Below are 26,523 nucleotides of genomic sequence, written 5' to 3'. Positions count from 1 at the left end.
TGCAGCAAAATACCAGCCTCCTTGCTTTAGGACCTGTGTCCTTCCACCTTCAATGATACACCCTGAGCTCCCTCAGACCTGTGCCCCTTCTGAATTGTGCTCTTTCTCCTACACCTCTCCCATTGGTGTTCTTCCTCCCAAAGTATCCCAATTCTCGTTATTCAACCTCATGCTCTGCTCCTGGGGTTCATAATTCTGGCCTTTACACTGTCTCTGGAGAAGTGTTCTGAGTCTGGATTCGAGGGCATGAGCAATACGGAGAGGTTAGAAAAACTCAGGCTGTTTTTCTCTGGAGTGGCAGAAGCTGAGGGGAGATTTCATAGAAGTCAATAAAATTATGAGAGTCATTAGATAGAGTTGACTTTCAGAGTCGTTTTATTTCCAGAGTTGAACTGTCTAAATCTAGGGGAGACATATTTATGGTGAAGGGGATAGTTCAAAGGAGATGTGAGGGGTAAGTTGTTTTTTACACAGAGAGTGGTAGCAGCCTGGAACCCACGCCAAGGGTGGTGATGGAGGCATATAGGCTAGGGATGTTGAAGTGAATTTTAGACAAGCACACGAATATGTAAGAATTGGAGGGAAATGGATCAAGGGCAGGCAGAAGGGCGCAACATTGAGGGCCGAAGGGCCTGTACTGTGCTATAATGTTCTATGTTCTATATAACATTGAGGGCCGAAGGGCCTGTACTGTGCTACAATGTTCTATGTTCTATATAACATTGTGGGCTGAAGAGCCCGCTCCTCTGTTGTACTGTCTACGTTCTATACCACAAACATGACCACTCCCAGGGACTGGAAACGTTAACTCTATTTTCTCTCTATATATACACAGATGCTGTGAGTCTTACTCCAGCACACTCTGTTTTTGTTTATATTTTACCTAACCTGTCCCAGACTTTCCCTTTTTTTCTCCCCCTTCCTCCCCACACCACCCAACACACACACACATCCTTTCCCTGTGATATATCTCGCCTGCCCCTTGGTTTGGATGGTGGTGTATTTTGGATTGGGGCTCTGTTGTGCAGATTCCGAGTCAGCTGCAAAGGTGAAGTCTGTTTCTTTCTCTCTGCACAGACAGTGCTGAGCATTTCCGCAGCTTCTGAGATATTGTGGGTTTTATTGCTCGGTGCGCTTGATGTTTAACAGTCCCAATCGCTGTAAAACGGCGATGCCAAATCAGCGCGCAAAAAAGGAAGCAGTTCGCTGTCACTGTTAATAGCCTCTTGGCACGCACTGTAGCGTGCGAGCGTTCAGGCGTGGGAGTCGCCGTTCGCCAATAAAACGGGAGGCTGTGCGCTCTGCCCGTCTGTCCCAGAGCGATGGAGAGCAAAGACGGTGTGAGAGAGGGGGCTGACAAAGGCGGACCCGCCGCCGATTTCCATGAGAGGGTGCAGGGCATGTTGGAGAGAGCAAAGCAGCTTCAGCCGGAGGAGCTGACGTTCCGCTACAACGGGGTCCTGTACCCCACGGTACTTTGCTCCGTGCAAACACTGCAGGCTCTCGGCAACTTCCAGGCTCGTCCCGAAGACCTGGTGATCTCTTCCTACCCCAAATGCGGTGAGGCTGTCTGTCCGATGTTTGTCGATTCCTGTTTGATAATTTAACATAAGTCCGTTGTGAATTTTTAAAGTTTGTCTCTGTCCAGAAATTCAAATCTGTTTTCGATCCCAGTCCCTTCTGTACGGCTTCGGCCACTTTTCCCCATTCGTTGTGATTCCTGTGGGATTGTTATATCTTCATTATTACAGAAATGTTACAGGTTTTGTTGCTTCTTTTTTGATGTTATTGACAGTTGTCATTACGGTAGGTTTAGTCGAGCTAATGTTATTAACAGTGCTAATGTTTTGTTGCTCTATCCATTGAAGATTCATACGAACAGTCTCAGTTAATTCTCCCGGGAATGCGAGATACCATTAGAAATCACGTGGCTCTTAACTTTCTCGCACGGCCGTCCATCTCTGCCCATCCTTGTGGTTCTTAATCCAACCAAATAAAAGAGCCAAACTCATTGAGAGCAGTGATCCAACCTGCGTTATTGCTGTACAGGAGCCGGTATTTTCAACTGCTGCCTGTCTTTCATTTTCCCACAGGGTACACGCAGCGAAGGTGAAGGTCTTCGAGAAGGTACTGGGAGACACTAACAGCTGCAGATGCTGGGGTTCAGAGGTAACCCAGTGTGGAGCTGGAGGAACGCAGCAGACCGGGCAGCCCCACAGAAATTTTCTGAGGAAGGCTCCCGACCTGAAACGTCAGCTTTCCGGCTCCCCAGATGCTGCCTGGCCCGCTGTGCTCCCCCAGCTCCACACTGGGGTATCTCTGAGAAGGTGCCGAGCTGTCTCGTTGAATCTCTGCAGTCCTTGTGGTGAGGGGCCTGTCACACTGCAGTTAGCAGGAGAATTCCAGGGTTTGGACCCAGTGCCGGTGCGAGAGAAGCTACCAGCCAGGATGGTGACGGGCCGGGAGGGGAACTGGCATGGGCCATGTTCCTGTGCAGCTGCCGGCCTGGGCTTCGGGACGGTAGAGGCGGCCGGTTGGGGAGGGGCTGCTAAGAGCCTGGATTCGATCTTTTAGCCAGCACAGCCCAGAAACAGACTGTCCGAGTGGCCTGTTAACACTGTGGGACCGTGTCCGACAATCCAGGCTGTACAAAGTGAAGCTTTTGTTGCGTTTGGTAACAGGACAAATCCAAAGGGGCTATGGATGTGGCCGATCAGTCTTCGCCTGTACCCAGAGAGCTGGGCAGCAGCTGACTGAGCGGAGCTTCAGCTGAAATATTTTTATCCCCTCCGCCGCTCCATGCAATAGCAATTCTGAACCACACTTCTCACAGCAACAAAACAATTTATTTGCAGCAAAATGCGAATAATAAATCGCCAATCCTTCCACCCTATCAGTCATGTGCCTGAGAGAGTCCAGTCCTTGCAGCACGAGTGGAGGCTCAGCCCTGGCAGATGCAACATGACCCCAAGTTCCCCAGCTGCCTGCATGTCTCATTATTTGAGGTGAGGGAAGCAGTCAGGCATTTCGATATTTACAGATGGTCAAACTCTCCATCCCGGGCATGATGTCCAAGCTTGACATTTGTCCTTGTGCCAGGTATCTCCATGGCAATGCCCCCCCCCCATTGGAGTGAGGCCTTGGATGCTGGATGGGCTTTCATCGGTTCTGTTCACTGTGGTTTAGTTACTCCGTCCTTTTTCTGCAGGAAGTGCAGGTGTCAGTTATTTCGTTTCTTCACACGATGTGGTATTGCTGGCTGGGCCATCCCAAACTGCCCTGGAGAAAACTTGCCCAAAATTAATGTGAAACTCTTTGGAAGACGTACAGCAGTTGATTTGATTGTTGCTGGCTTAACTGGAAATCTGCAACTTAAACATGGCAGAGCAATCAGAATGTTTAGGATATTCCATTCAATTGTTTCAAGTCAATTACTGCACCATTACAGCATTGTTTACCAGATTTTCCAGACAGCAGAGAGCCAGTTATAGAGAGAGGCTGGATAGACTGGGACATTTTTCCCTGGAGCGTAGGAAGCTGAGGGGTGACATTATTGAGGTTTATAAAATTATGAGGGGCATGGATTGGGTGAATAGCAAAGGTCTTATCCCCAGGGTAGGGGAGTCCAAAACTACAGGGCGTAGGTTTAAGGTGCAGGGGGGAAAATTCAAAAGGGACTTGAGGCTTAAGTTTTTCACTCAGAGGGTGGTCTGAATATGGAATGAGTTGCCGGGGAAGTGGTGGAGGCTAGTATAATTACAACATGTAAAAGATATTTGGACAGGTACATGAATAGGAGAAGAAAGGTTGAGCGGGATATGTGTGAAACACAGACAAATGGGGCTAGTTCAGTTTCAGAAACCGAGTCGACATGGACGAGTTAGGCCAGAGAGTCAGTTTCCAGGCTGATTCTGAATACTGAATGGAGAGTGGGCAAGAGTATGTGTCGAATGTTTGGTTTTGCAGCCTCGCCCACTACACTTCCCTCGTGAGGCACACTAGCCATAGTCACAGCACGCATCAGAGAAGGTCCTCCTGAAAGTAACATTGAGGGGTCTGTCAGTTGCCTGGAATGGGTGCCTGAGGGAGACGTTAGACTTATGATCGTATTCTGGTAAGTAACTGTGGAATTGTATGTGTTTCTTGAGTTTGTGTTGTCTCCTAGGGCAGGTTCTTTTATTGCAGCAAGTATCTGCTCACATTGATGAAGTAACCAGTTTCATAACTCTTTTATTTTAACCATGTTCTACAGGATTTAATTGGGTGAATTTGTTACTTTGGGATATTGCCACTGTCAATCAGAATGAATCCAAAGACGGGAAACCTGGAGACCTAAGTAAAATCAAGTTATTGGAATTTGAAAGTGCTCGGAGCTATGAGGTAAATGGATGAGAAATTGTGTTTGAGTCTTTTAAAGAAAGTAAAGGCTTGCATTTATATGTTGCTTTACGTGATCCCTAAACATCAGTAATGTAGAAAATGTGGCAGCCAGGTTGCGCACAGCAAATGCCCCCAGGCAGCAATATGATAATCTCCAGATCATTTGTTTTTGCGATATTGCTTGGTGAGTAAGTATTAGTCAGGACACTGGGGACATCTCCCCTGCTTTTCTTTGAAATGATGTCATGGCAGGTTTTACCAGCAGATGGGGGCCAGCCGCTTACATTTTGCTCACGTGGAAACTCAGGGATATAACTGTTGCCTAGCAGCCTGTTTCTGATATTGCATTCACAATGTTATAGGTTAGATTGGCATAGGTTTAGTAGTGAGTCCTGTTCATGGGATGCGAGAGTCAGCATTTATTGCACATCCCTCAAATTACCACCGAGAAGCTGTTGGTGAGTTACCTTCCTAACAGCTGGGAGTCTTGGTTGACCATTTCAGAGTTAACCACATTGCTGAGGATCTGGAATCACATGTAGGCCGATTGGCCAACGGGTGTCCGATTTCTTTCCTTTAATGAGCATCAGTGAACCAGATGGATTCTTTAATGACAATATCCAATGTAGATTTTCAAATTCTTGATTTATCTGTTAACCGTTTTTAAATTTTCCCAATTCCATAGTGGGATTGGAACCAGGTTACTAGTCCAGGCCAATGGATTTTGAGTCTTTTAACACAAACATTATGCTACTGTAGCCATGTGTTGGTGATATGATTTCAGTAATGACTGCTAATTAACATAAAGTATAATGGCCAACATCTTAATATTGGCAAAAAATAAAACAAAGAAGTGCAGATGCTGGAAATCTGAAACAAAATCAGAGATTGCTGGCAAAACTCAGCAGGTCTGGCAGCATCTGTAGGGAAAAGCTCATTTGAACTAATAGCAGCTGGGAATAGGTGGTATTTGTGCTGAAGATGAGGTGAGATGGGCAGCTAGATGGAGACGGAGCACAGAGAGAGAGAGAGAGAGAGAGAGACAGAGAGATAGAGAGAGTGAAGGAGGGAGGGTTGATAGTTAGAGATAATAGGAACTGCAGATGCTAGAGAATCCAAGATAACAAGGTGTCGAGCTGGATGAACACAGCAGGCCAAGCAGCATCTTAGGAACAGGAAAGCTGACGTTTCGGGCCTAGACCCTTCATCAGAAATGGGGGAAGGTGAGAGGGTTCTGAAATAAATAGGGAGAGAGGTGGAGGTGGATCAAAGATGGATAGAGGAGAAGATAGGTGGAGAGGACTAAGAAAGATGATGTGGCTGTAGTACCTGGTTTGCTTCAGGACATGGCCGAGGAGATTACAAGAGTTGTAGTGGCAGAGAGATCTCCTGAGGTTTGTCCGGAGGGAGGAGGGTAACTTCTTCAGGTTAGGCATCTCTGGAAGAGGTTTTGAAGTGAGGTTAAAATTGTATCAGTGATAATAGGAACTGCAGATGCTGGAGAATCCGAGATAACAAAGTGTGAAGCTGGATGAACACAGCAGGCCAAGCAGCATCTTTGGAGTAGAAAAGCTGATGTTTCGGGCCTAGACCCTTCATCAGAGAGGGGGGAGGGGTAGAGGGTTGATAGTTAGCCTGGATAGAAGATTGTTACCAAAACACAGTGAAAAGCTTTCTTTCAGAGCAGCTGAACAAGTGATAATGAGAGCTGACATTGGTAGAGAATGGGTAGGCTGTGTTGAAAGCAACAATTGGAATGTGACCAAACACCAGGAATGACAGTGAAATTAATGTCAGGGGGCAAGAAGAAAGATTGGAATGGAAATCCCATCGGAGAGAGGAGCAGAACTTCTTCAAGGTGGGCATGTCCCGAAGAGATCTGACAGTGAGTTAAATACTAAATAAAAACTGAAAGAACTGCAGATGCTGTAAATCAGGGACAAAAGCAAAGTTGCTGGAAAAACTCAGCAGGTCTGGCAGCATCTGTGAAGAAAGAAACAGAGTTCACATTTCAGGTCTGGTTCCGAGGAAGGGTCACTGGACCCGGAGCGTTATCTCTGTTTTCTCCCTACAGCTGCTACCAGACCTACTGAGCTTTTCCTGCAACTTTGTTTTTGTTCCTGATTTACAGTATCTGCACTTCTTTTGGTTTTTACTTGGAATGTGATAATAGGTGTGAGAGTGGGTGAAAATGGGTTAGCTGTGCTAAAAGCAACACATACCATGACAGGTAAAAGCCGAAATAACTTTTCTGAGGAAGCAACATCGGACCCGAAAGTTAATTCTGATTAAATACGGTAGATTAGATCTGGTGATGTCCTTACAGCATCTAGAACTCAACATCAAGTTCAATACCTTTAAGCCTGATTCCATCCTTCCATGATTTTTTCCCACCCTCACACCTGGTCTTGTCATGGCGTGGCTTGCTTTAAGTAAAACCTACCCATTCTCTCCTACTCTCAGCTCTCAATATCACTTTGTTCAACTTCTCTACTATCCTAGACTACTATCACTAATCCCCTTGTGTACCATTCCATATCTCTCTCTCTCCCTCTCTCTGCACCCCATCTCCACCTATCTGCTAATGTCCTGCCGCCCCCCGCCCCCCCCCCCCCCCTCACTCCTTGCCTTCAGCATAAATACCACCTTTTCCTACCTGCTGTCAGTTCTGGTGAACAGTCACCAGACTCGAAATGTTAACTCTGCTTTCTTCCCAAAAATGCTGCCAAATGGTCTGGGTTTCTCCAGCAATTTCTGGTTTTGCCTCTAAACAATGGCCAAGTCCAGTATCAGTGATAATATATTGTATTCCATCACGTGGTCATCCAAAGAGTGCAGAGTTGTACTGAGCTCTGATTTATATTTCCCACCTCCCATATTGTCATGACACTCAGATGAAGAGTGCCCAGTGGAGAGGTGCCAAGCTGCCATGAAAAGTAGTGCTCTAGGAAGCCAGGAATCTGAGGAAGAGGGGCAAGGAGATGAGAGTTACTGAAGGAATACGTCCTGGCCATTGTAACATGAGAATTGTTAGATGCATAGAGGAACAAAACTTGCCCTTTAGCATCCTGGTGATTGCATGATACATGATAATGGAATTGTTAACACATCATGGTAATTTCATCAATCCGGTATCAATCTAGTCAGACAGCTGTTTCTCTCAAACATCCTTCATGTGACATGTCATGTCTCAGCATACTCGTACTCAATCCCGAGTATTACGAGAAGCCACTGTTCCCAATCCATGGAATACCTAATCCAAGAATCTCATCAGGTCGCTTGTGAACTTAAATAAATGCATCTTCTGTTATTTAGTTTGGGAGATGACTTCTATTTTGCTCCTTTTGTGCATCCTGTTTATTGCCAATCATTGAGCACAGGTTCTAAATTCTCTAATCTGAATTCACAATGTTTGCTCCTTTCATATTGTACCTCAGTTCCTCATTTGAAGGGACATAGTGGTGATGTCACTGGATCAATCATCCAGAAACCCAGTTTATTGCCTGGGCAATTTGGGTTCAAATCCCACCATAGCAACTGCTGGAATTTACCTTCAAATAAATAATCTCAGTAATGGCAAGCATGAAACTATCACTAATTGTTGTGAAAACCCATCTGGTTCATCATGGCGAAGGAAATCTGCTTTCCTGACCTGGTCTGGATTGCATGGGACTCCAGACCCACAGCAAAACCACTCAGTTCAAGGGCAGTTAGGGTTAGGGACAAATGCTGTCATTGCCAGTGAATCTTGCATTGCATGACAAAGCTTTCATCGCTAAGCTTTGGCTCAGGAACACTAATTTGTAAAAATAGGAGATATTGTTTCTGTAACATCCTCCCCTCAAATTGTACTTGGTTTTTTTTATATATTTGACTCTGAATTTGTGCTTCACAGTACATTGCTGGTTCTAAGTAACCAGCTTCTATGAATTAGCCCTGTTACCAAAGTGTGTTTACTTAAATAGGATTTAAGTTACTTAACATGAGTACTTTCCTTTATTACAAGTAATATTAAAAAGATTTCAAAAATTATTTAATTTGCTGTAAGGTACTTTGATTCACCTGAACGGTCATGAACAGCATTAGGTAAATGCAAGTCTTAATTTTATCACTTTGACATCGGTGTCTTTCTGAGATCCTGCTTTGAAGTATGAACTGTATGTAAAGGAGGAACAATCAGGCAAAGGTTACTTTGGGTGGGTGTTAGAACCTGTTGGGTTGCAACACAGATTGTAAAAATGCTTTGAGCAAGAGATAAGTTACAATTTCTTTGCCCATTATCTAAAACCAATAATAAGTTAAATGTCTACCTGTAGTTTTTAATTTATACTTCATACTTATGAATAAACAAGTGGTTTGCATTTCGTGAGAAAAACTTTTGTACAATAAATTATTAGCTACTTGAGAAAATGTCAGTGGCCTTCAGACATTTCTACAGTAATATTTATAATGTTCCTCTTGGACCATTTTAAGTTTCCATATTTTGCATGAAAGGTGAGTAATTACTATTCAGCATATGGGAGTTATTCCTTGTCATTTTGTGAATCAGTCATGCCCAGTTGAATTTATGTGTAACTTTTGTTTCTATTCCAATGCCTGCTGGAAAGATCTTCTGTGTGAAAGATTTTTGCCTTAAAGTTTATAAAGTTGCCTTCAATTGCCCTTCGGTCTTGCTCTCCTGGCTTAATTTGAATGATCTTTTCGACCTGCATTATTTGTATTCAACATAGAATTTCATGTAATGTGATGAAGTTTCGTTTTGATCTTCTCTTTGTGGACTGAAGGGCCGTACCTTTGCTTTTTTTCAAACCTCTGCATCCTATTCCAAGGATCTGTTTTACTGTCACCGGCTTCAATTCCTGTTTGGAATTCAACAGGATACTGTCAAGTGAAGAAAGCCAGATTGCAAAAACTTTGGCACAGGGGAGATGCACAACACATTTAGTTTACTTTTTTTTCAAGCAGAGTGCAAAGGATTGATAATAAATGCATGTAATGGATTTGAATGTAATGTAATAGGGGAGGCAATGGCCTAATGGCATTGTTCATCGGACAACTAATCTAGAGACCCAGGTAGTTTCTGGATTCAAACCCTGCCATAGCAGATGGTGGTATTTCAATTCAATAAAAAAAATCTGGAATTAAGAGTCTATTGCCCATGTTTCCATTGGTGATTGTTGGAAAACTCCATCTGGTTTACTAATGTCTGCTAGGGAAGGAAACTGCTATCCTTACCTGGTCTCCATGTGACTCCAGACCTACAACAACGTGGTTGACTGTTAACTGCCCTTTGGGCTATTAGGGATGGGTAATAAATGCTGCCTAGACAATGATGCCCTCATCCTGTGAATAAAAGAAATTCCCAGGAAAGCACATAATGTGGAAATATTTGAGGCAGGATTGAATAGATATTAGGTTCACCTGGGCCATCTCCAACACATCCCTCACCTTCCTGGACCTCTCTGTCTCCATCTCAGGCAACCAGCTAGAAACTGATGTCCACTTCAAGCCCACCAACTCCCACAGCTACCTAGAATACACCTCCTCCCACCCACCCCCCTGCAAAAATTCCATCCCCTATTCCCAATTTCTTTGCCTCCCCCACATTTGCTCCCAGGAGGAGGCATTCCACTCCCGCACATCCCAGATGTCCGCGTTCTTCAAGGACCGCAGCTCCCCCCCCCCGCAGTGGTCCAGAACGTCCTTGACCGTGTCTCCCACATTTCCCGCAAAACATCCCTCACACCCCACCCCCACAATAACCGCCAAAAGAGGATCCCCCTCGTTCTCACATACCACTCCACCAACCTCCGGATACAACACATCATCCTCCGACACTTCCGCCATCTACAATCCGACCCCACCACCCAAGACATGTTTCCATCCCCACCCTTGTCTGCCTTCCGGAGAGACCACTCTCTCCGTGACTCCCTTGTCCGCTCCACACTCCCCTCCAACCTCACCACACCTGCCACTTTCTCCTGCAACCGCAGGAAGTGCTACACCTGCCCCCACACCTCCTCCCTCACCCCCATCCCAGGCCCCAAGATGACTTTCCATATTAAACAGATGTTCACCTGCACATCTGCCAATGTGGTATACTGTATCCACTGTACCTGGTGTGGCTCTCTCTACATTGGGGAAACCAAGCGGAGGCTTGGGGACCGCTTTGCAGAACACCCGCTCGGTTCGCAATAAACAACTGCACCTCCCAGTCACGAACCATTTTAACTCCACCTCTCATTCCTCAGATGACACGTCCATCATGGGCCTCCTGCAGTGCCACAATGATGCCCCTTGAAGGTTGCAGGAACAGCAACTCATATTCTGCTTGGGAACCCTGCAGCCCAATGGTATCAATGTGGACTTCACAAGCTTCAAAATCTCCCCCTCCCCCACTGCATCACAAAAACAGCCCAGCTCGTCCCCGCCTCCCGAACCTGTTCTTCCTCTCACCTATCCCCTCCTTCCACCTCAAGCTGCACCTCTATTTCCTACCTACCAATCTCATCCCGTCTCCTTGACCTGTCTGTCCTCCCCGGACTGACCTATCCCCTCCCCACCTCCCCACCTATACTCTCCTCTCCACCTATCTTCTCCTCTATCTATCTTCGGTCTGCCTCCCCCTCTCTCCCTATTTATTCCAGTTCCCTCTCCCCAACCCCCTCTCTGACGAAGGGTCTAGGCCCGAAACGTTAGCTTTTGTGCTCCTGAGATGCTGCTTGGCCTGCTGTGTTCATCCAGCTCCACACTTTGTTATCTTGGATTCTCCAGCATCTGCAGTCCCCATTATCTCTGTATTCAAATGCATGCTGTTTTGGCACGACAGAGGGAGCTTGGTTGTATGCGTGTGCCATTTCTGATGTCGCCGAAGTATTATGAAGTACTCATGCCACCATTGCTGTTCAACTGGAATCTTTCTTCATCCACTCCAATAAATATGATACTAAAATGGAAAATGTCTGAAAAACTCACTGAACAGGTCGAAAAGTTGAAATCGGAATGGAATTAATGTTATAGATTGATAATTTTATTTTTATCAGAAGATATTTGGCAAAACATTAGGAGAAATTGTTTTCTAAGTGTGCACTAACCTCTGCCTTTTTTGCCAGTTCTTACACATATCTTTTTGGTTATTCATTTAAGATGACGAAAAATGATCCAGCTCCCCGTGTCTATGGCACGCACAATCATTACAACAATTTACCACCATCTATAATTGAGAAGAAAACAAAGGTAAGATTACACATTAAACAGCAACCTGAGACCGAACTCGACTTTAATCACCTTAACAACATCTGCAAAGGACTTAATTGATTTGATCATTATCCTCTTTGGTCAACTCATAAACTCAATAGTATACCAATCATTTCTAGCAAGCTGTTGTGACACAGTGATAGTGTCCCAACCTCTGGAATTAGAGGCACAGGTCCAGGTCCCACCTGCTCCAGAGGCTTGTAATAACATCTCTGAGCAGGTCGATTAGGGGAAAAAATAGGTTAAATAAAATAAAATTAAAATCTTTCTGTTCACACCAAAATAGGTTGCAACCGTCTGCTTTCTGGGTGATGCTGAATTTAGATCTTGCTCCAAAATGACTTGCTGATCATTTTTTTAAAAAGAAATTCATAGCCATAACTTACATCCATCAGCATTTTCTTTTTAAAACAAACCACATTTCAAAATGATAATCTATATATTGTACTCCTTTCATCAAACAGTCAAATTTTAATTTCTATACAAAAATCAGATAGAACTAGTTGAATGAGTTCAAGCAAGGTTGAACTCCATGGTATAATTACAAAACTGCTTTAAGTAAAAGTGATTTAATATTGATCCACACTGGTAATGTGTGCGGAGCAAAGTGGAAATTGGTTAGGATGGTTTTGATTCAATCGGTCTAACCCAGACCCCTGGGTTTTGTGGTCATCTACTGCCTACGTCTCTCTGTCCGGGTTCCAACTGAGCTAGCCAATTAGATAAGGTGTTGGAGAGGTAAGGACCAGCAAGGGAATATACATAGACTTGAGGGATCAGGAAAGAAAATTGACAAAAAGGAAAGTTGCAGAGAAAAGCCGTGATATTTGTTTTTTAACTGCAAACACATTTTGCGTGCAGCAGGCTTAATCAGTGTCTAATGTGATAAGCCCTAGCTGGCAGAGTCCCAACTGAAATTGGATTTCTTAACACAGAGCAGATCACAATTGTGACTGCCATCCAGAAATTGCAGAGAATAGGTCAGGTGTTTGTTTTACACCGACAAAGACTGACTCCTATCAAATTGCCACTAAACGTGATGGCCAGATTAATAGAATCACAAGAGCAGGCTGGTGGCATGGACTCCTTCAGCCTAAAAGCTGATAAGTGAAAAACGTTTTTTTTCATCAGTGTGGAAACAGGCTGTTTGGCCCAATAAGTCCGCACTGACCCTAACAGCATCCCACCCAGGCATATTCCCCAAACCTACACATCCCTGAACACTACGGGCAATTTAGCATGGCCGATCCACCTAGCCTGCACATCTTTGGACTGTTGGAGGAAACCGGAGCACCCGGAGGATATCCATGTAGACACAGGGAGAATGTGCAAACTCTGCACTGACAGTCGCCCGAGGCTGGAATCAAATCCGGATCCCTGGCGCTGTGAGGCTGCAGTGCTAACCACTGAATCACTGTGTCATCCTATTCATTTAACAAGAAAGGTGTAGTTTCAGAGTAAACCATGAACCAGGGTGTTAGGTCTATCGATAACGCTGACAGTACTTCTCTTGAGTAAATTGAGTACTGATTGGAATTGGATCTGCAAACAACACTGGAAGATTTCCCATGATTAAACTGAAAGCAAGAATAGATGGTGGTAATGGAGAGGGATGATAGCAACTGCAGATGCTGGAGAATCCGAGATAACAAGGTGTAGTGCTGGATGAATTAACTCATGCATTTCTGATGAAGGGTCTAGGCACGAAACATCAGCTTTCCTGCTCCTAAGATGCTGCTTGGCCTGCTGCGTTCATCCAGCTCAACACCTTGTTATCTTAGATGGTGGTAATATTCTGTTTGGCTTATCCTCAGTCTCAGAGCAGAAGGATTAAATGTGCTTCACTTGTTATCTCTCAACAGATACTGGTTGTATTTCGCAATCCCAAAGACAATGCAGTGTCCTATTATCACTTCTGTCAGAATAATCCTTTACTGCCCAACTCTGCATCTTGGGATGAGTTCTTCAGAAAGTACATGGCTGGAGAAGGTAATGCATTTTGGCTGCAATTACTCTCAGGCGTAACCATTCCTAGATTTAGAGTCTTAGAATTTTACACACGTTAGCTATACACTATCAGCACAAAGGGTTTCGGCCTGAAATGTTGACTTACCTGCTCCTCGGATGCTGTCTGACCTGCTGTGCTTTTCCAGCTTCGCACCCATAGACTCTAGCTTCCAATATCTACAGTCTGTATTGTTTATGCTATTATACCAGTTCAGCATCGCTCAAAAAGCTATCTTTTTTGGAAAATTTTCACCTAGCACTCATCAGGACATTTTGCAAGAACACCAATTTGAGGGAGAACCAACATTTAAATGATATAAGAGGAGATTGCTAACTGGTTGACAAACTGACTCTGATTGGGGGAGATATTACCTATGAGTGCAAAACAAAATGTTTTGACAAAATGGTATTTTTTTTAGCAATAGTCAAGCTCTCTAGTATGAAATCTGTACACTCCCAAATTTTGGAAAAGCTGATATCAAGCAAATAATTATACACAGCAAAGCAAAAGAAAAGCATTTCTAGTCAACGAGATTTTTCTGGAAAATGTTGAACAATTGGAAGAACGACGTCTATCCATTGACAGTGTTGTCTGCTGTTTCCTTTCAGTTATGCTGAAGTTTTCTCCCTTGACCTCTTTCCTAGTTCAAATGTCAGCATAAAAATGGGCATTGAGGGGCTGTCTTAGCATCAAGCACATTGATGTGGTAATCCATTCGCGACCTCACTAAGGATCCTTCCCTTTGAGTCCCCTACAGCAGAATTTATCTATGACATCAGCCTCTGCCTCACTGGAACCTGAACCATTCTTTATCCCAGTCCAACTGTGACCCACTTGTGCTCAGGTCTCTGGTCCACCTCAGGAGATATTAGTGCAAATAACCAAATATTTAGTCAATGCGGTAGATTTTTAAGTAGAAAGGTGAGGGTTTTCAAGGAGACAATTCCACAGCTTCCATTAGTGGGGCAATTTAAAATCTGTTAAAATGAGGCACCGACCTCTGTTCCGGGAGGGAATCACTTTTATCATGAACTCATTCGAGTAAAAATTGGTGAGGCAGGTGAGGCAGCAAAAGCTGAAGTGGGACACAATCTGTCCACCATCGTCTTTCCCTTGTGGACAAAAATCAGATAGAGACCGTGCTCGCAAGGTGACCAATGGATGCCACTGCAAAATCAACACATGTTGTCTGAGACTCAAAGGCAGGGATTTAATGTGGCAGTGACGCCCTGCTCACTGGGTTGGAGAACCGATGGGAACCCCTTGTCGTTACCATGGGGATGCCAGACCGAGGTAAGCACAGCTCAGGCACTTGGTCACTGACGGGGCTTCCCTTGGGTGTAAGAACCTGTCTGTGCCACTAGGAGCAGCGGCTTCTGCAGGTAGTGTGCCAAGGGCCAGCTTGATGGTCGTCTGTAGAACCATGGACACCAGAGATTGTCGGGGTTCCAGAAAGGGGGGTTACAAAAGGGGCAACAAAGGGCTGGGTCAGACCCAAGGGAAGTAGGGGATGGCTTTCAGTGACCCAAGCCCAGTCTAATGCTAGGAATTGGGCACCGAGTGTCTGTGAACCAACAGCCACCTGGAATCTCAAATTTGGAACTCAGAGCTTCGCTGATTATAGATATTCCTGCTCAACCCATTCATACACATTAAAACTAACATCTAGGGCAGTTGGGGCTTCAATCCTTGCCAGTTGGCCCAGTGGTCACACACCACCGCTGCCCCATACTCTGGTGTTAAGTTCAGTGGCATTTGAAAACACTTCAGTTATCAGAAGTTCAGAACTGGGGCAGAATTATGACATCCATTTGCAAGGAATAATGACATGAGTCCAGAGCAGGCTGAAAAAGAATACAAGTTTTGAAAATACAAGCTGTCTTTGCTTTTTGGAGCAAGGGACCAAGGAGTCTGGAGCATTGCAAATGCAGGATATTTCACTGTGAATGCTTTCTGGTCTTGTGGAATTGATGGTGAAAATGCTCTTTCCATTTATTTTCTTACAATGGGGCTTAAATTTGAACAGTTTTAAATGGAAATAATGAGCAGCCCTAGACTGATGATCAGTAACCTTGTGACACAGCATATCCATCACTTTCGATTGCTCATCAAATCTGGTACTGAGCCCTGGTTTGATGCAGCATAGAAAGGGAGCCTGACCCTTGATCCCTGGTGGAGTGTTGGGAACTGACCCCCTTTTCTGAGCTAAGTGGTGTGCAATTATATGCACCTCTGCTTCGCATTCCAACAGGAGCTTCAATTCAGCTTCATTAAATGAAACAAAGAAAACAGATAAAGACACCACATCTACTTCTCTAAATGCTGACGTTAATATGAATGATGTCCGTGTGCCTCAGTCTGGTATTTTTTTAACCTCCAGCCTAACTGCAACTCCAGACTTCCTTGTCATTTAAATCTTGTTTTGTAATGCTCTGGGACTTCATCTTTTTAAGTCATTAATTCTGACCAAAATTACACCTTAACATTTAACAACTGCATTGTAATAAATCAAATTCACAAGTTTAGGTCTAAGGGACACCATCTGATAGATTCACAACTCTGGTCAGACACAGTAGATCCATTCATAGAGACCAAATTACATTAACAGGGCTAATATTGTATCAGTGATAATGGGAACTGCAGATGCTAGAGAATCCAAGATAACAAAGTGTGAAGCTGTATGAACACAGCAGGCCAAGCAGCATCTCAGGAGCACAAAAGCTGACGTTTCAGGCCTAGACCCTTCATCAGAGAGGGAAGGGCCTAGGCCCGAAATTCAGCTTTTGTGCTCCTGAGATGCTGCTTGGCCTGCTGTGTTCATCCAGTTTCACACTTTGTTATCTTACATTAACAGGGCTGTTGTGTTCAACAGTGGTTGATGCTGTATCACTGGATATTGTGCTGCAAGGTTACCCTTCTGATTGAGAAGAATGAGGAATTCGATTACAGGACAGATTCTTGGGGGGACACTGACTCTGACTGAAATACCCCGTGTGGCACAATCATATGTGTTACTGTACCTTTGATTAATTTTTTTTTCCCGATGCCAATTTTTATTTTTAAAACAGTCTGTTGGGGCTCCTACTTCGGTAATGCTGTTGTGTGGGAGAAACATGTTGATGATGAGAATGTGAAGATTATAACATACGAAGAGCTGAAAGAGGTCAGTGTAATTTTCTTTAGATGCAAAGCCAACACTGTGCAGATTAGTGTACAGGCTTGGCCTCATTGGGAGATTATTACTGTGAAAACTAAAGATTAGACACATTAAACTACTGGAGGGGGTTAACAGAATGATCAACCTTCATTTACCACTTATGAGGAGCAATCCCCTTTGCTTGTTACATGTCTAGTAAAAATTTCTCTTTGTGATATTTACGATAGCTAATTTGTGCCAATATATCTACATGACCACAGATATAGAGATTATGGGAATTTTTACTCCTTTTATCACAAAACTGCTATGGCCAGCATAAAATTATCTCTTTATATTTTGTATCAGAAATTTAACTTAGGAAAAAAGTCTGAGGAAGTTTGTTTTCTTCAGAAATGAGTTGTCCCCAGGTGAATAGAAGTTTGCAACATTAAAAACAAAATGACAAGTTGATTAAATTATTTGTGTTTCTTCAGAGACAAGGCTCAAGATGAAAAGGTTAGACAGACAGGATTAAGAAGGCATATCACGTAGATCCCAAGCAGTAGTAAGGTACAGAAATATATGACTAGGGCAGGCTGATGAAGTAAACAACAGGAGTGAGTGTCATACATAAATTGATATGTTTCAGTTGAGAGAAGAAAGGTAACTGGTGTTGACACAGGAAAATGATGGCAGAATACTTTTTAATAGGGTGTGCAACTATGTTGCTAAAGGGGGGGAACCCATCTCCATATTCCTCCTTTTACTAGAAATTAACCAGAACTGACTAGAATTGGATGATAACATGCTGAGTCAGAGGTCATCACCACATGATAGAATAACACATACTGGGGGAATGCTGCACTGTTACTGTCCCTGTTATCCAAGCCATTACCTATTCCTTGAGCAACATCCAATACCACAAATCAAACAATTGGATTATTGCTATTCATGGGAGATTGCCGTGATTCATTGGCTGCTGTCCCACTTTACAATAATGCCTACTCTTCAGAAAGTACTTCATTGCCTGCTGAGCACTATGTGATGCAATGAGGTTGTGAGACAAACGGCTGAAATGCAAATTCCTCATTTCCTGTCTTTCCCAATCAACAAGCTACCCTAGCACTTGTATAGGTTTGTCTTATGCCACAAGTCATTGCTCAACAAAACTGAGTGTCAGGACTGGATGTAAATGAGTTGACCTCAGTTGTGCTTGGTACATCGGATGACTGTAAGCATTTCCAGTATCAATGATGTCACCTGTCATCAACACTTTTCACCCAATCCAAGTGCTCCTGGGTTCTTGTAAACAACATCAAACTGAATAATCCTTCAGGTGCAAGGGGAGATAATGTCGCAGATGATCTGGTTCAGGTCCTGCTGCAGGGGTTCATGGCCATGGAAGGTGCCCTCACAACGTGTGTTTGAGCATCAACCCTGTAAGTCCCTCCAATTAGCCTATGTCAGGCAGTGAGACGAGAGAAAATGAGGCTCAGGTCTGCAGGGCTTGAAGTGAAGTAATCCCCTTTTAAGCAATAAGCTTCAGGCTGGTGATCTGTTCCAGGAAAGAAACAATGAAAAACATAAGTAAGCATGGCTTCGCCTCCCTCATGTGTGACCAGTCTTGTAGGGCTTCACGAACGGAAATCTCCAATTCAACCTTCCCTCAGGGGACGGATTGGTTGGAGTCCACAACAGTGAATTATTAAAAAATCTTTTTAAAGGATTGGGCTGAATGGCTTTTTCTTCTCTTCATCTATGTTTCCCAGTAAATGTCTTCTTTATAGTATTATTTGACGATTGACACAAACACTGTTAAGTTTTATTCACTGCAAATGGAGTTTCTCCTTTCTATTTGAGTTACTTTCCCCAGACCTCATGTCGGTGGTTACCAGCGAGAGAGCTCCCATTAGTCAGCCAGAACCCAGATACGCTGAATCAGTACGATGCAAATAATTGTGTACTCAGATGGGTATTTGCTGAACATTCAGCCCGGAATTGGAAAGCAATTTCCTCAGCTTTTGAGTGGTGCAGTGGAAATTGCCTCTGTAATCACCTGGGCTTCTGCTTTTCCGTCCATTTTGTTTTTCCCAAGCTAAATAATATCAGCCCATCAATAGGCTTGTAGCGATCTGTGTGACAGTGGGACCAGATCAATTTTCCAGGTACCCATTTGGATAAGAGTTCATAAATGCTTGCTCGCAGTCAGCTCATTAATCCATTTTAAAAACAAATGTATAATGCTAAACAAGTGCTTTTAATCAAAAATAAATTAATAATCTAATGAAAGAATGGCCGAGTTTCTCAAATGACCTTGCATAGGGCAGTTAGAGATGGACTGAGCTAGTGTTGCTCATGTCCCACAAGAGGATACATTTTAAAACTTACTTTGAGGTGCAGCGATCATTCAGTCATTTTTTTTTCTTTGTTGATGTTGCTAGCTCTGTGATGTTGTTCTGCAGGGATCTTTGTCATTTTTCAATTAGTAACATGGATTCTATGACTGGCACTTCGTACCTGATCTAGGAGCATGTGGTTCAGAGGAAGGGTTGTTTGAGATAAATTCTCTGCCATCTACTTTGTCCATAGTTTGTCTTGGATCTTTCTAATGATCACTGGCAGAGAATGCAGCACTGTAGAATCTTTGCATTGTTTGTTAACAAGCTGCTTTATTGCGGAGAGGTATAACTACATACAGTTCAGGCAAAAATACTAGGACTCTGCTCCCTACAGAGGCTATTACAGAACATACTGTCCACTCAGACTGTGTTTTCACATCAAAAGAATGGATGGTGCTCAGTTTAATGTTTACTTCTTTTCAAACCATTACCTTACAAACCAGGTTGTTCAATGCCCACCGAAGTGTTCCATTAGACCTAAGTTAAACATTTAATACAAAGGGCCACACCTCTGACCACAAGGCACTCCAGTGCAGCATTACATTATGATCCTTGGTCCTGGACGTCAGCAGGTGCGATTTAAAAAGGAGTCTTCCATTTGAGAGTGAGATTTGCAGAATTTGTCTCAGAGTCTTGAGCCTTTTCAGCACTTGCCTTCAGAAAGTGATGGAGGCCGAGTTATTTAATATTTCTAAGGAAGAAATAGATTGACTCTCTCGTTAGTTAAGAAGCAAGGTAGGCAGGGAAGTGAGACGGAGGGCATGATAACATCAGCAGAGCAGGCTTGAAGGGCTGAATGGCCTGTGCCCGCTCCTGATTCACACAGAGTCATTGAGCTATAGAGGTGTCTAGCACCGGAACAGACTCTTCTGTCTAACACGTCCATGCCAACCAGGTATCCTAAATTAATCTATTCCATTTGCCAGCATTTGGCCCCTATCCCTCTAAACACTTCCTATTCATGTATCCATCCAGATGCTGTTTAACTCTGGTACTTGCACCAGCCTCCACCACTTCCTCTGGGAGCTTGTTCCACACACACAGCATCCTCTGTGTGAAAAAGTTGTGAGGATGTACGGGAAGCCGGACTGTTGCATTGATAGTTTCTCCATTCCCTTTCTGGGAGCAGGCCTGAGCTTGGTGCCTCCTGTGACAGTGACGGAGGTGGTGGAGATAATCCAATGCAGGGAAGCCGTAGGGTTAATCACAAAATTGCATTTCACCCACTTGGTGGCAAAGGGCATTCGGCATCAAAGGGCTGCTGCTGTAGTCCCTGTCCCGATCTGAATAAAGCTCAGTGCGACTAGGGCAGAACGTGGGCACCCTTCATTAAACACAGTTTAAATGTTGTGTCATGTTGTGGGGAAGTTGGGAAACACTGACCATTTTATTGTGACGTCAGAGAGAACGCATTGTGATTCCCATCCCGCCTGTTCCACAGTGTGGCAATCACACAGTTTCACAATGGTGTTGGTGATGAATCACTTCAGCTGCCCAATATTTAAATCACAGGTCCTTTTCCAAATGTGAAACCAGAGGAAGGATCTCCTGCAGTAGCACGTTTAGTAATAAGTGGAATTGAGCAGGAACGTGAGCAGCTTCATTTCCTCATTTATACGGTGGGGACTTGTCACAGGCTAGCAGACTTTAATGCCACTTTCACCTCTGTATTAGAAAAACATATGGACATAAATTGGATGCTTAATTACTACAGGTTGACCCTATTGACAGTGATGGCTGAGTTCTGAAGACAGAGCTATGGCAAGGGAACCCACAAGAAGGAAAAAAAAATACTGACCTTGTCCTCACCAACCACCACCTCTGTAAAAGCATTTGGCTACGACAGCAACTGTGGGAGTGACCTTGACACGATCCTGATGGACACCAAGCCCTGTCTTCACATTTAAGATAAACTCCAGCTTGTTGAATGGCACTACCACCTTGCTGGGTGGGATAGATTGTTGACAGATCGAGCAGCGAAAGACTAGTTATTCCCGAGGTGCCATGGGTTTCGGCAGCGGTACGATTGTGTTCAGCATTATCCATGACTTAGTTGTGTGGCGCATTGCCCGCTCTACCATTACAATTAGAATTAGAATGAGCTTTATTGTCTCACTTAGTCAAACGAGTAAAGTGAAAAACTTACAAGTGGCCACTTACAGTGTCATGTTAGGTACAAAGGTACCTTGGTACAGATTCTTACATACAAATCCTGAGGGGAAAATAAATTAGGAAAGTGCAGAAATAAAAAATTCAGAACAACAGTCCTTCCAGCCCATCCTCACCAGGCTTTGACTCCAGACCGTGATGGTCTTCACCTCCAGATTCTTGAGGCTGGGAATTGTCCCAAGGCCAGGGATCTACCCTGAGACCACCAGGCCAGGCTGCCGAGAGACAGCCACAGTGGGTCGCTGAGCAACCGACACAGTGTGCCACTGAGAGACTATCAACAAACTAAACATTTTCATATATAAGGCACTGCTGTTTTATTCACTGATGGGATGTGGGCATTGCTAACTGGCCCAACATTTATTGCCTGTCCCTAATTGCCAGTGAGAAGGTGCTGGTGAGTTGCCTTCTGACACTACAGCTGCCCACGTGCTGCAGGTAGACCCACTGTGCCACTGGGGAGACAATTCCAGGATTTTAACCCAGTGACACTGAAACAATGGAAACAGAAGGAACATGTGCACACACTGTGCATGCTTCAGGTTAACAAAGTAAGTCATCACTGGTTTAATTCTTAGGACAATGCCCTGACCAATCAGAGTTAATCTACCTCGTTTGAAATCTGAACGGAGTGTAGCAGTTAACAGTCAATCATCACTATCTGCTGCCTTCTCCGTGACAGCACCTCCTAGAACCAGAGTCTGCTTACAGATCAATCAGCACTGTACTCTCATCCAGTATAAATGTTAGCTTCTTGTTTATTGATATTTCTTGTGAAGTGTCCTGAACAGTGCAGAGCTTCAACAAAGTGTGTTTCTTTTCATCAATACTCAATTCAATTGTCATCTGTTTTCTTTCTTACTGACCTTCCTTTAATAGGTCGTTCTGTGGCAGAGTGTGACTTTCTCCTTTTGGGACAGAATTCTGTCTGAAAAATTAAAATCACAGTTTATTTCAATTCTTGTTTTAATTTGACTCAAACTTCTAACATGGAGCAAAATATCTTGCTCCTTAAAGACTGTTGAAATGAACGACTTTGTAATCTCGGTCATGATCTTAGAGATAGAGAGAGGAGAGAGAATCAAGTAAAACAGTGTAAGAAATAACTAAGCTATGCCCTGGTCACATATGGCCCCTGTCTTTTTCTAGGCAGGGACTGGAGGAGGGAGGTGCTAAAAGGGCAGGAGACAAATAAGCTGAAGCTTGCTGTGGAATATTTTAAAATCTCTTACACACATTTGCAGCTTTCCAGTGGTTTTTGAGGTGCATCTGGGTCAGACGGAGGCCTAGCATGCCATGCCTTAGTGTAAGAACTGCTGTGCTGCTTGTTGCTGGAAGAACAGGGTCACCTGTCATTACCCATTTGTTTTGATCTTCTGGCTCTCCAGGTTATGCATTTATTCTGATGGTTTTGTTGTGTTCCCCCCAATAGGACTTGGCAAAGGGGGTACAGTCAATTGCAGAGTTCTTCGGCCTCTCTCTGAGTGAGGAGCAGATTCAAAAGATTGCCGGCAGAGGTACCTTCCAGGCCATGAGTGATAACTCTGAGAAAACTCACTCCAGCTTCGGCAAGGTTATCTTCCGAAAGGGTAGGTGGAAATCGACTCTGGCGAGGGTCTGAAATGTTCAGTTTGGAGCAAGAAAGACATATCGTATTTTTGCTGTTCATTGAAACTTGCAGCTCAGAAGAGGTTTTTTCAGCCCAATGTAAAAAAACAGCCATACTTCGTCCCTGTTTTTGTCTATAATCCTCGAAGTGAGAAACAAGGAACATGAGTAGGCCATTCAGCCCTTCGACCCTACTCTCCCATTCAATAGGATCATGGTTGAACTGATTTGAACCTGACCTCTACATTCCTGCATAGCCCTGATAATCTTTCACCCCACTGGTAATCAAGAATCTACCTACTTCTGCCTGAAACATATTTAATGATTCTGCATTCACTGCCTTTGAGGAAGGGAATTCCAGAACTCACAACTCTCAGTGATTTTTTTTATTTTCTCATCTCTGTCCTTAAAAGGGCAAACTGTGCCCTCATGAAAATTCTGACCCCTAGCTCTCGATTCTTCCATAAGAGGGGAAGCATCATTTCAGCATCCACCAGGTCAAGTCTCATCAGGACCAATTCGTGGCCCAGTGGTTAATATTGCTGCTGCACATTGCCAGGGACCTGGGTCCAGTTCCAGCCGTGGGTAAAGTTTGCACATTCACCCTGTGTTTGTGTGGATGTCCTCCAGGTGCTGGGGTTTCCTCCTACTGTCCAGGCCTGTTTAGGTTAGGTGGATCAGCCATGGGAAATTGTCAGTGGTGTGTAGTGATGTCTAGGCCAAATGGATTTTCCATGGGAAATTTACAAACAGGGAATAGTGCAGACTCGACAGGCCAAATGGCCTCCATCTGTGCAGTAAGGATTCTATGCAAGCCACTTCAGACTCTTCTAAATTTCCAATGGATGCAGGTCGAGGCTTCCTTGTGTAAAGGCAATTCATGCATTCCAGGTGTTTGTCTGGTAAACCTTCTCTGAACATGCATTAAAGTTCTCAGGGACCAGTGCTGTGTACAGTACTCCAGATGAGGTCTCACCAATGCTCCATAAAACTGAAGCGTAGCCTCCCTACGCTTCCATTCAACTCTCTTCACAATAAACTGCAACATTCTATTAGCTTTCCTGATCATTTGCTGCATTCTAACCTTCTGCAATACAGGTATTAAAACACTCTAAGCTCTCTGCATCTCTTAGCTGTGCGATCTCTCATCATTTAAATAATGTTTTTTAATTTCACACTTGCCTGCATTATCCTCCATTTGTATCCCTTTGCAGGCTCACTTACGTCCCCTTCCCAACTCAAGTTCTTCATCTTCTGTCATTCTCAACCGCCCCTTTCAAATTATTTTTGAATTATTCACAAAATTAGTGGTAAATCTGCTGAGGTTGGGGGCAAAGGAGTAAGCAAATAGGTAGAGACAAAGCCCTGGGAGAGAGAAGGACAGTTGGGCAGACAAAGGATGGATAATGGTAAGCCAGAGAGAAAGAAAAGCTGACAATGGGGACTCTAAGTAGTTGAAAATGTGTCAGCTATGCTGAAAGCAGCCCGTGTCAGGTCAGGGTCTGGGGTGTGGGGTTTGGGATGGGTAATGGACATGAGGGAAGGACATGTGGGTAACAGACATGTTCAGGCTCTAAAGTTGCTGAACTCACTGTTTGAGTCCTGAAGGCTGCAGGGTCCCCATGCAGGAAATGATACGCTGTTTATCCAGTTTGCACTGAACCTCCCTAGAACACTGCCACAGGTCTAAGATGGAAATGTTGGTGTGGGAGCACGGTACTGTGTTGAAGTGACAGGCGGGGTGGCCAGATTCTACGCTATTGGCCCAGGTCAGTTTTAACGACTTTGTTTTTACTCCAGGTGTGGTTGGAGACTGGAAAACCCTTTTCACCAAAGAGCAGAGTGAAGAGATGGATGCAAAGTTTGAAGCATGTTTAGCTGGCACAAAAATAGGAGCAATGTTGAAGTATGACCTCTACTGTAAGGAGTAATTAACAACACTGTGAATATTATGACAGACAAGGAATACATTCTGTTTAGAAAAGGCAAGTATTTAGAACTGTGAATTCAAAACACAATGGCAAACATCCAAACCCATTTATTTAAACCAAGAAAATGCAAAAATAAGCAAGAAGATCACCAGACAATGACATCTGAATGTTGCAAATTCAGAGCTAAACCTCTTGTGGCTTTGTAATTCCATGACTGTAACGTTTAGCATTTCAAGCTCTCAGCTTCTTTCACCCCATGCGCCCTCCCTGTCTCCACAAAGGTGACCAGTACCAATCTACAAAAATCCTCCACAGAAACCAATCCAGTCCAAACTGCATTGCAATTCATCAAAGCTGAACACAGCCTGAAGTGTACTGTAATATCACAGTTTCACAAACTCTGCAATGCTGGAGCTGCAATATGGCATGCTCAGGACAAGGACGATTATAGGTCATTGCAGTAAGATTTGTTGTCAGTTGCAGACACAGGGTGGAGGTCACAATGATTGCTACCTTCACCATGGTTTTATTATTGGAACAGTAGGGCTAAAGATGGAGATGAAATTCTCCTTTAGATCAAAAAAGTCACATTTTAAATATCAGGAGATGCTACGCACATCGTGAGCACCTTTTTTAAAAAGTGGTTTTACTTAAATAAGATAGTAAAAACTGAAGACATGTTTTACAGTTTTGTGATTCATTTGGGTGAATAATTTATTTTCATATTTCTGCTATTAAGAGCCACTGATAACATTCCAAAAGTGCTGGACTTTGAAAGTTAGAATTAATTACTATTTCTCTAAACTATAGGAACGGGAAATCTTAATCTTTTTTGAGAAATTTTGTCTCCATATTTTTGCTGTTAATTTGTATCATTCTGAATTCTTCAGTCTTTGTTTGGAATGATTTTTAAAACAATGAAAATTCTGGCATCAAAAAATAAATGAGCTTCTTGGGATTTTGTTGTGTTTATTGATCTGTTTATTTTTTGTGTAATGTTCTGATCTAGTTTTTGTGAATTTCCGTGAGATGTTCCAATGTGATGTAGTGTTACTTGAACATAGTTATTCCATCCTTAGTATTTATTTCAGTCCATGGGATGTGGTGGTTGCTGGCTGGGCCAGTGTTTCTATCCCTAACTCCTGTTGGTCAGCTACCTGTTTGAGCTGCTGCTGGCATTCCCTGAGGCGTAGCTACACCCAACCGTGCCATTAGGGAAGGAGTTCCAGGATTTTGACCCAGTGACAGTGAAGAAACAGCGATTTAGCTCTGCGTCAGGATGGTGTGGGGCTTGGAGAGGAACTTGCAGGGGTTGGTGTTCCCATGAACCTGCTGCCTTTGCCATTTTAGGTGATTGAGATGGTGAGTTTGGAAGTTGCTGGTGAACGTTGAATGTGGTGGATTGAATGCTAGTCACGTGAGCTGCTTTGACTTGGATGGTATCGAGCTTCCTGAAGGCTTTTAGAGCTGCACTCATCCAGGCAAGTGGGGGACATTCCACCAAAATCCTGAGTTGAGTATCGTAGATGGTGTAGGTGATGTAATTTAAACCCCAAGATGTTGATCGTGCGGGATTTTGTGATGGTAATGACATTGAATTTCAAAGGGAGGTTCTGTCAATTTAGCCATGGTCAT

The 26,523-nt window shown here is 43.8% G+C and overlaps 1 protein-coding gene across 1 annotated transcript; it reads left to right on the top strand.

Annotated features, from left to right (window-relative positions):
* Positions 1-1,236: 1,236 nt before the first annotated feature.
* On the top strand, positions 1,237-25,826 carry LOC125450533 (sulfotransferase 6B1-like). The gene is made up of 7 exons (XM_059648696.1): positions 1,237-1,560; positions 4,253-4,380; positions 11,527-11,616; positions 13,500-13,626; positions 16,714-16,808; positions 22,782-22,938; positions 24,758-25,826. Exons 1-7 carry the CDS (start codon positions 1,323-1,325, stop codon positions 24,886-24,888), a joined length of 966 nt encoding a protein of 321 aa, XP_059504679.1. The 5' UTR covers positions 1,237-1,322; the 3' UTR covers positions 24,889-25,826.
* Positions 25,827-26,523: the final 697 nt, after the last annotated feature.

Source organism: Stegostoma tigrinum, chromosome 9, assembly GCF_030684315.1.
Source record: "Stegostoma tigrinum isolate sSteTig4 chromosome 9, sSteTig4.hap1, whole genome shotgun sequence".
NCBI lineage: Eukaryota > Metazoa > Chordata > Chondrichthyes > Orectolobiformes > Stegostomatidae > Stegostoma > Stegostoma tigrinum.
The sequence above is the reverse complement of the archived record's forward strand: the minus strand, read 5'-3'. Positions and strand labels throughout refer to the sequence as shown.

Excerpts from the sequence above, each read along its gene's own strand:
- LOC125450533 (XM_059648696.1), top strand. The coding sequence starts at position 1,323 with ATGGAGAGCAAAGACGGTGTGAGAGAGGGGGCTGACAAAGGCGGACCC. Across the intron at positions 4,381-11,526 it reads AAAGTGCTCGGAGCTATGAG|ATGACGAAAAATGATCCAGC; the intron begins GTAAATGGATGA and ends TATTCATTTAAG. Across the intron at positions 13,627-16,713 it reads AAAGTACATGGCTGGAGAAG|TCTGTTGGGGCTCCTACTTC; the intron begins GTAATGCATTTT and ends TTTTTAAAACAG.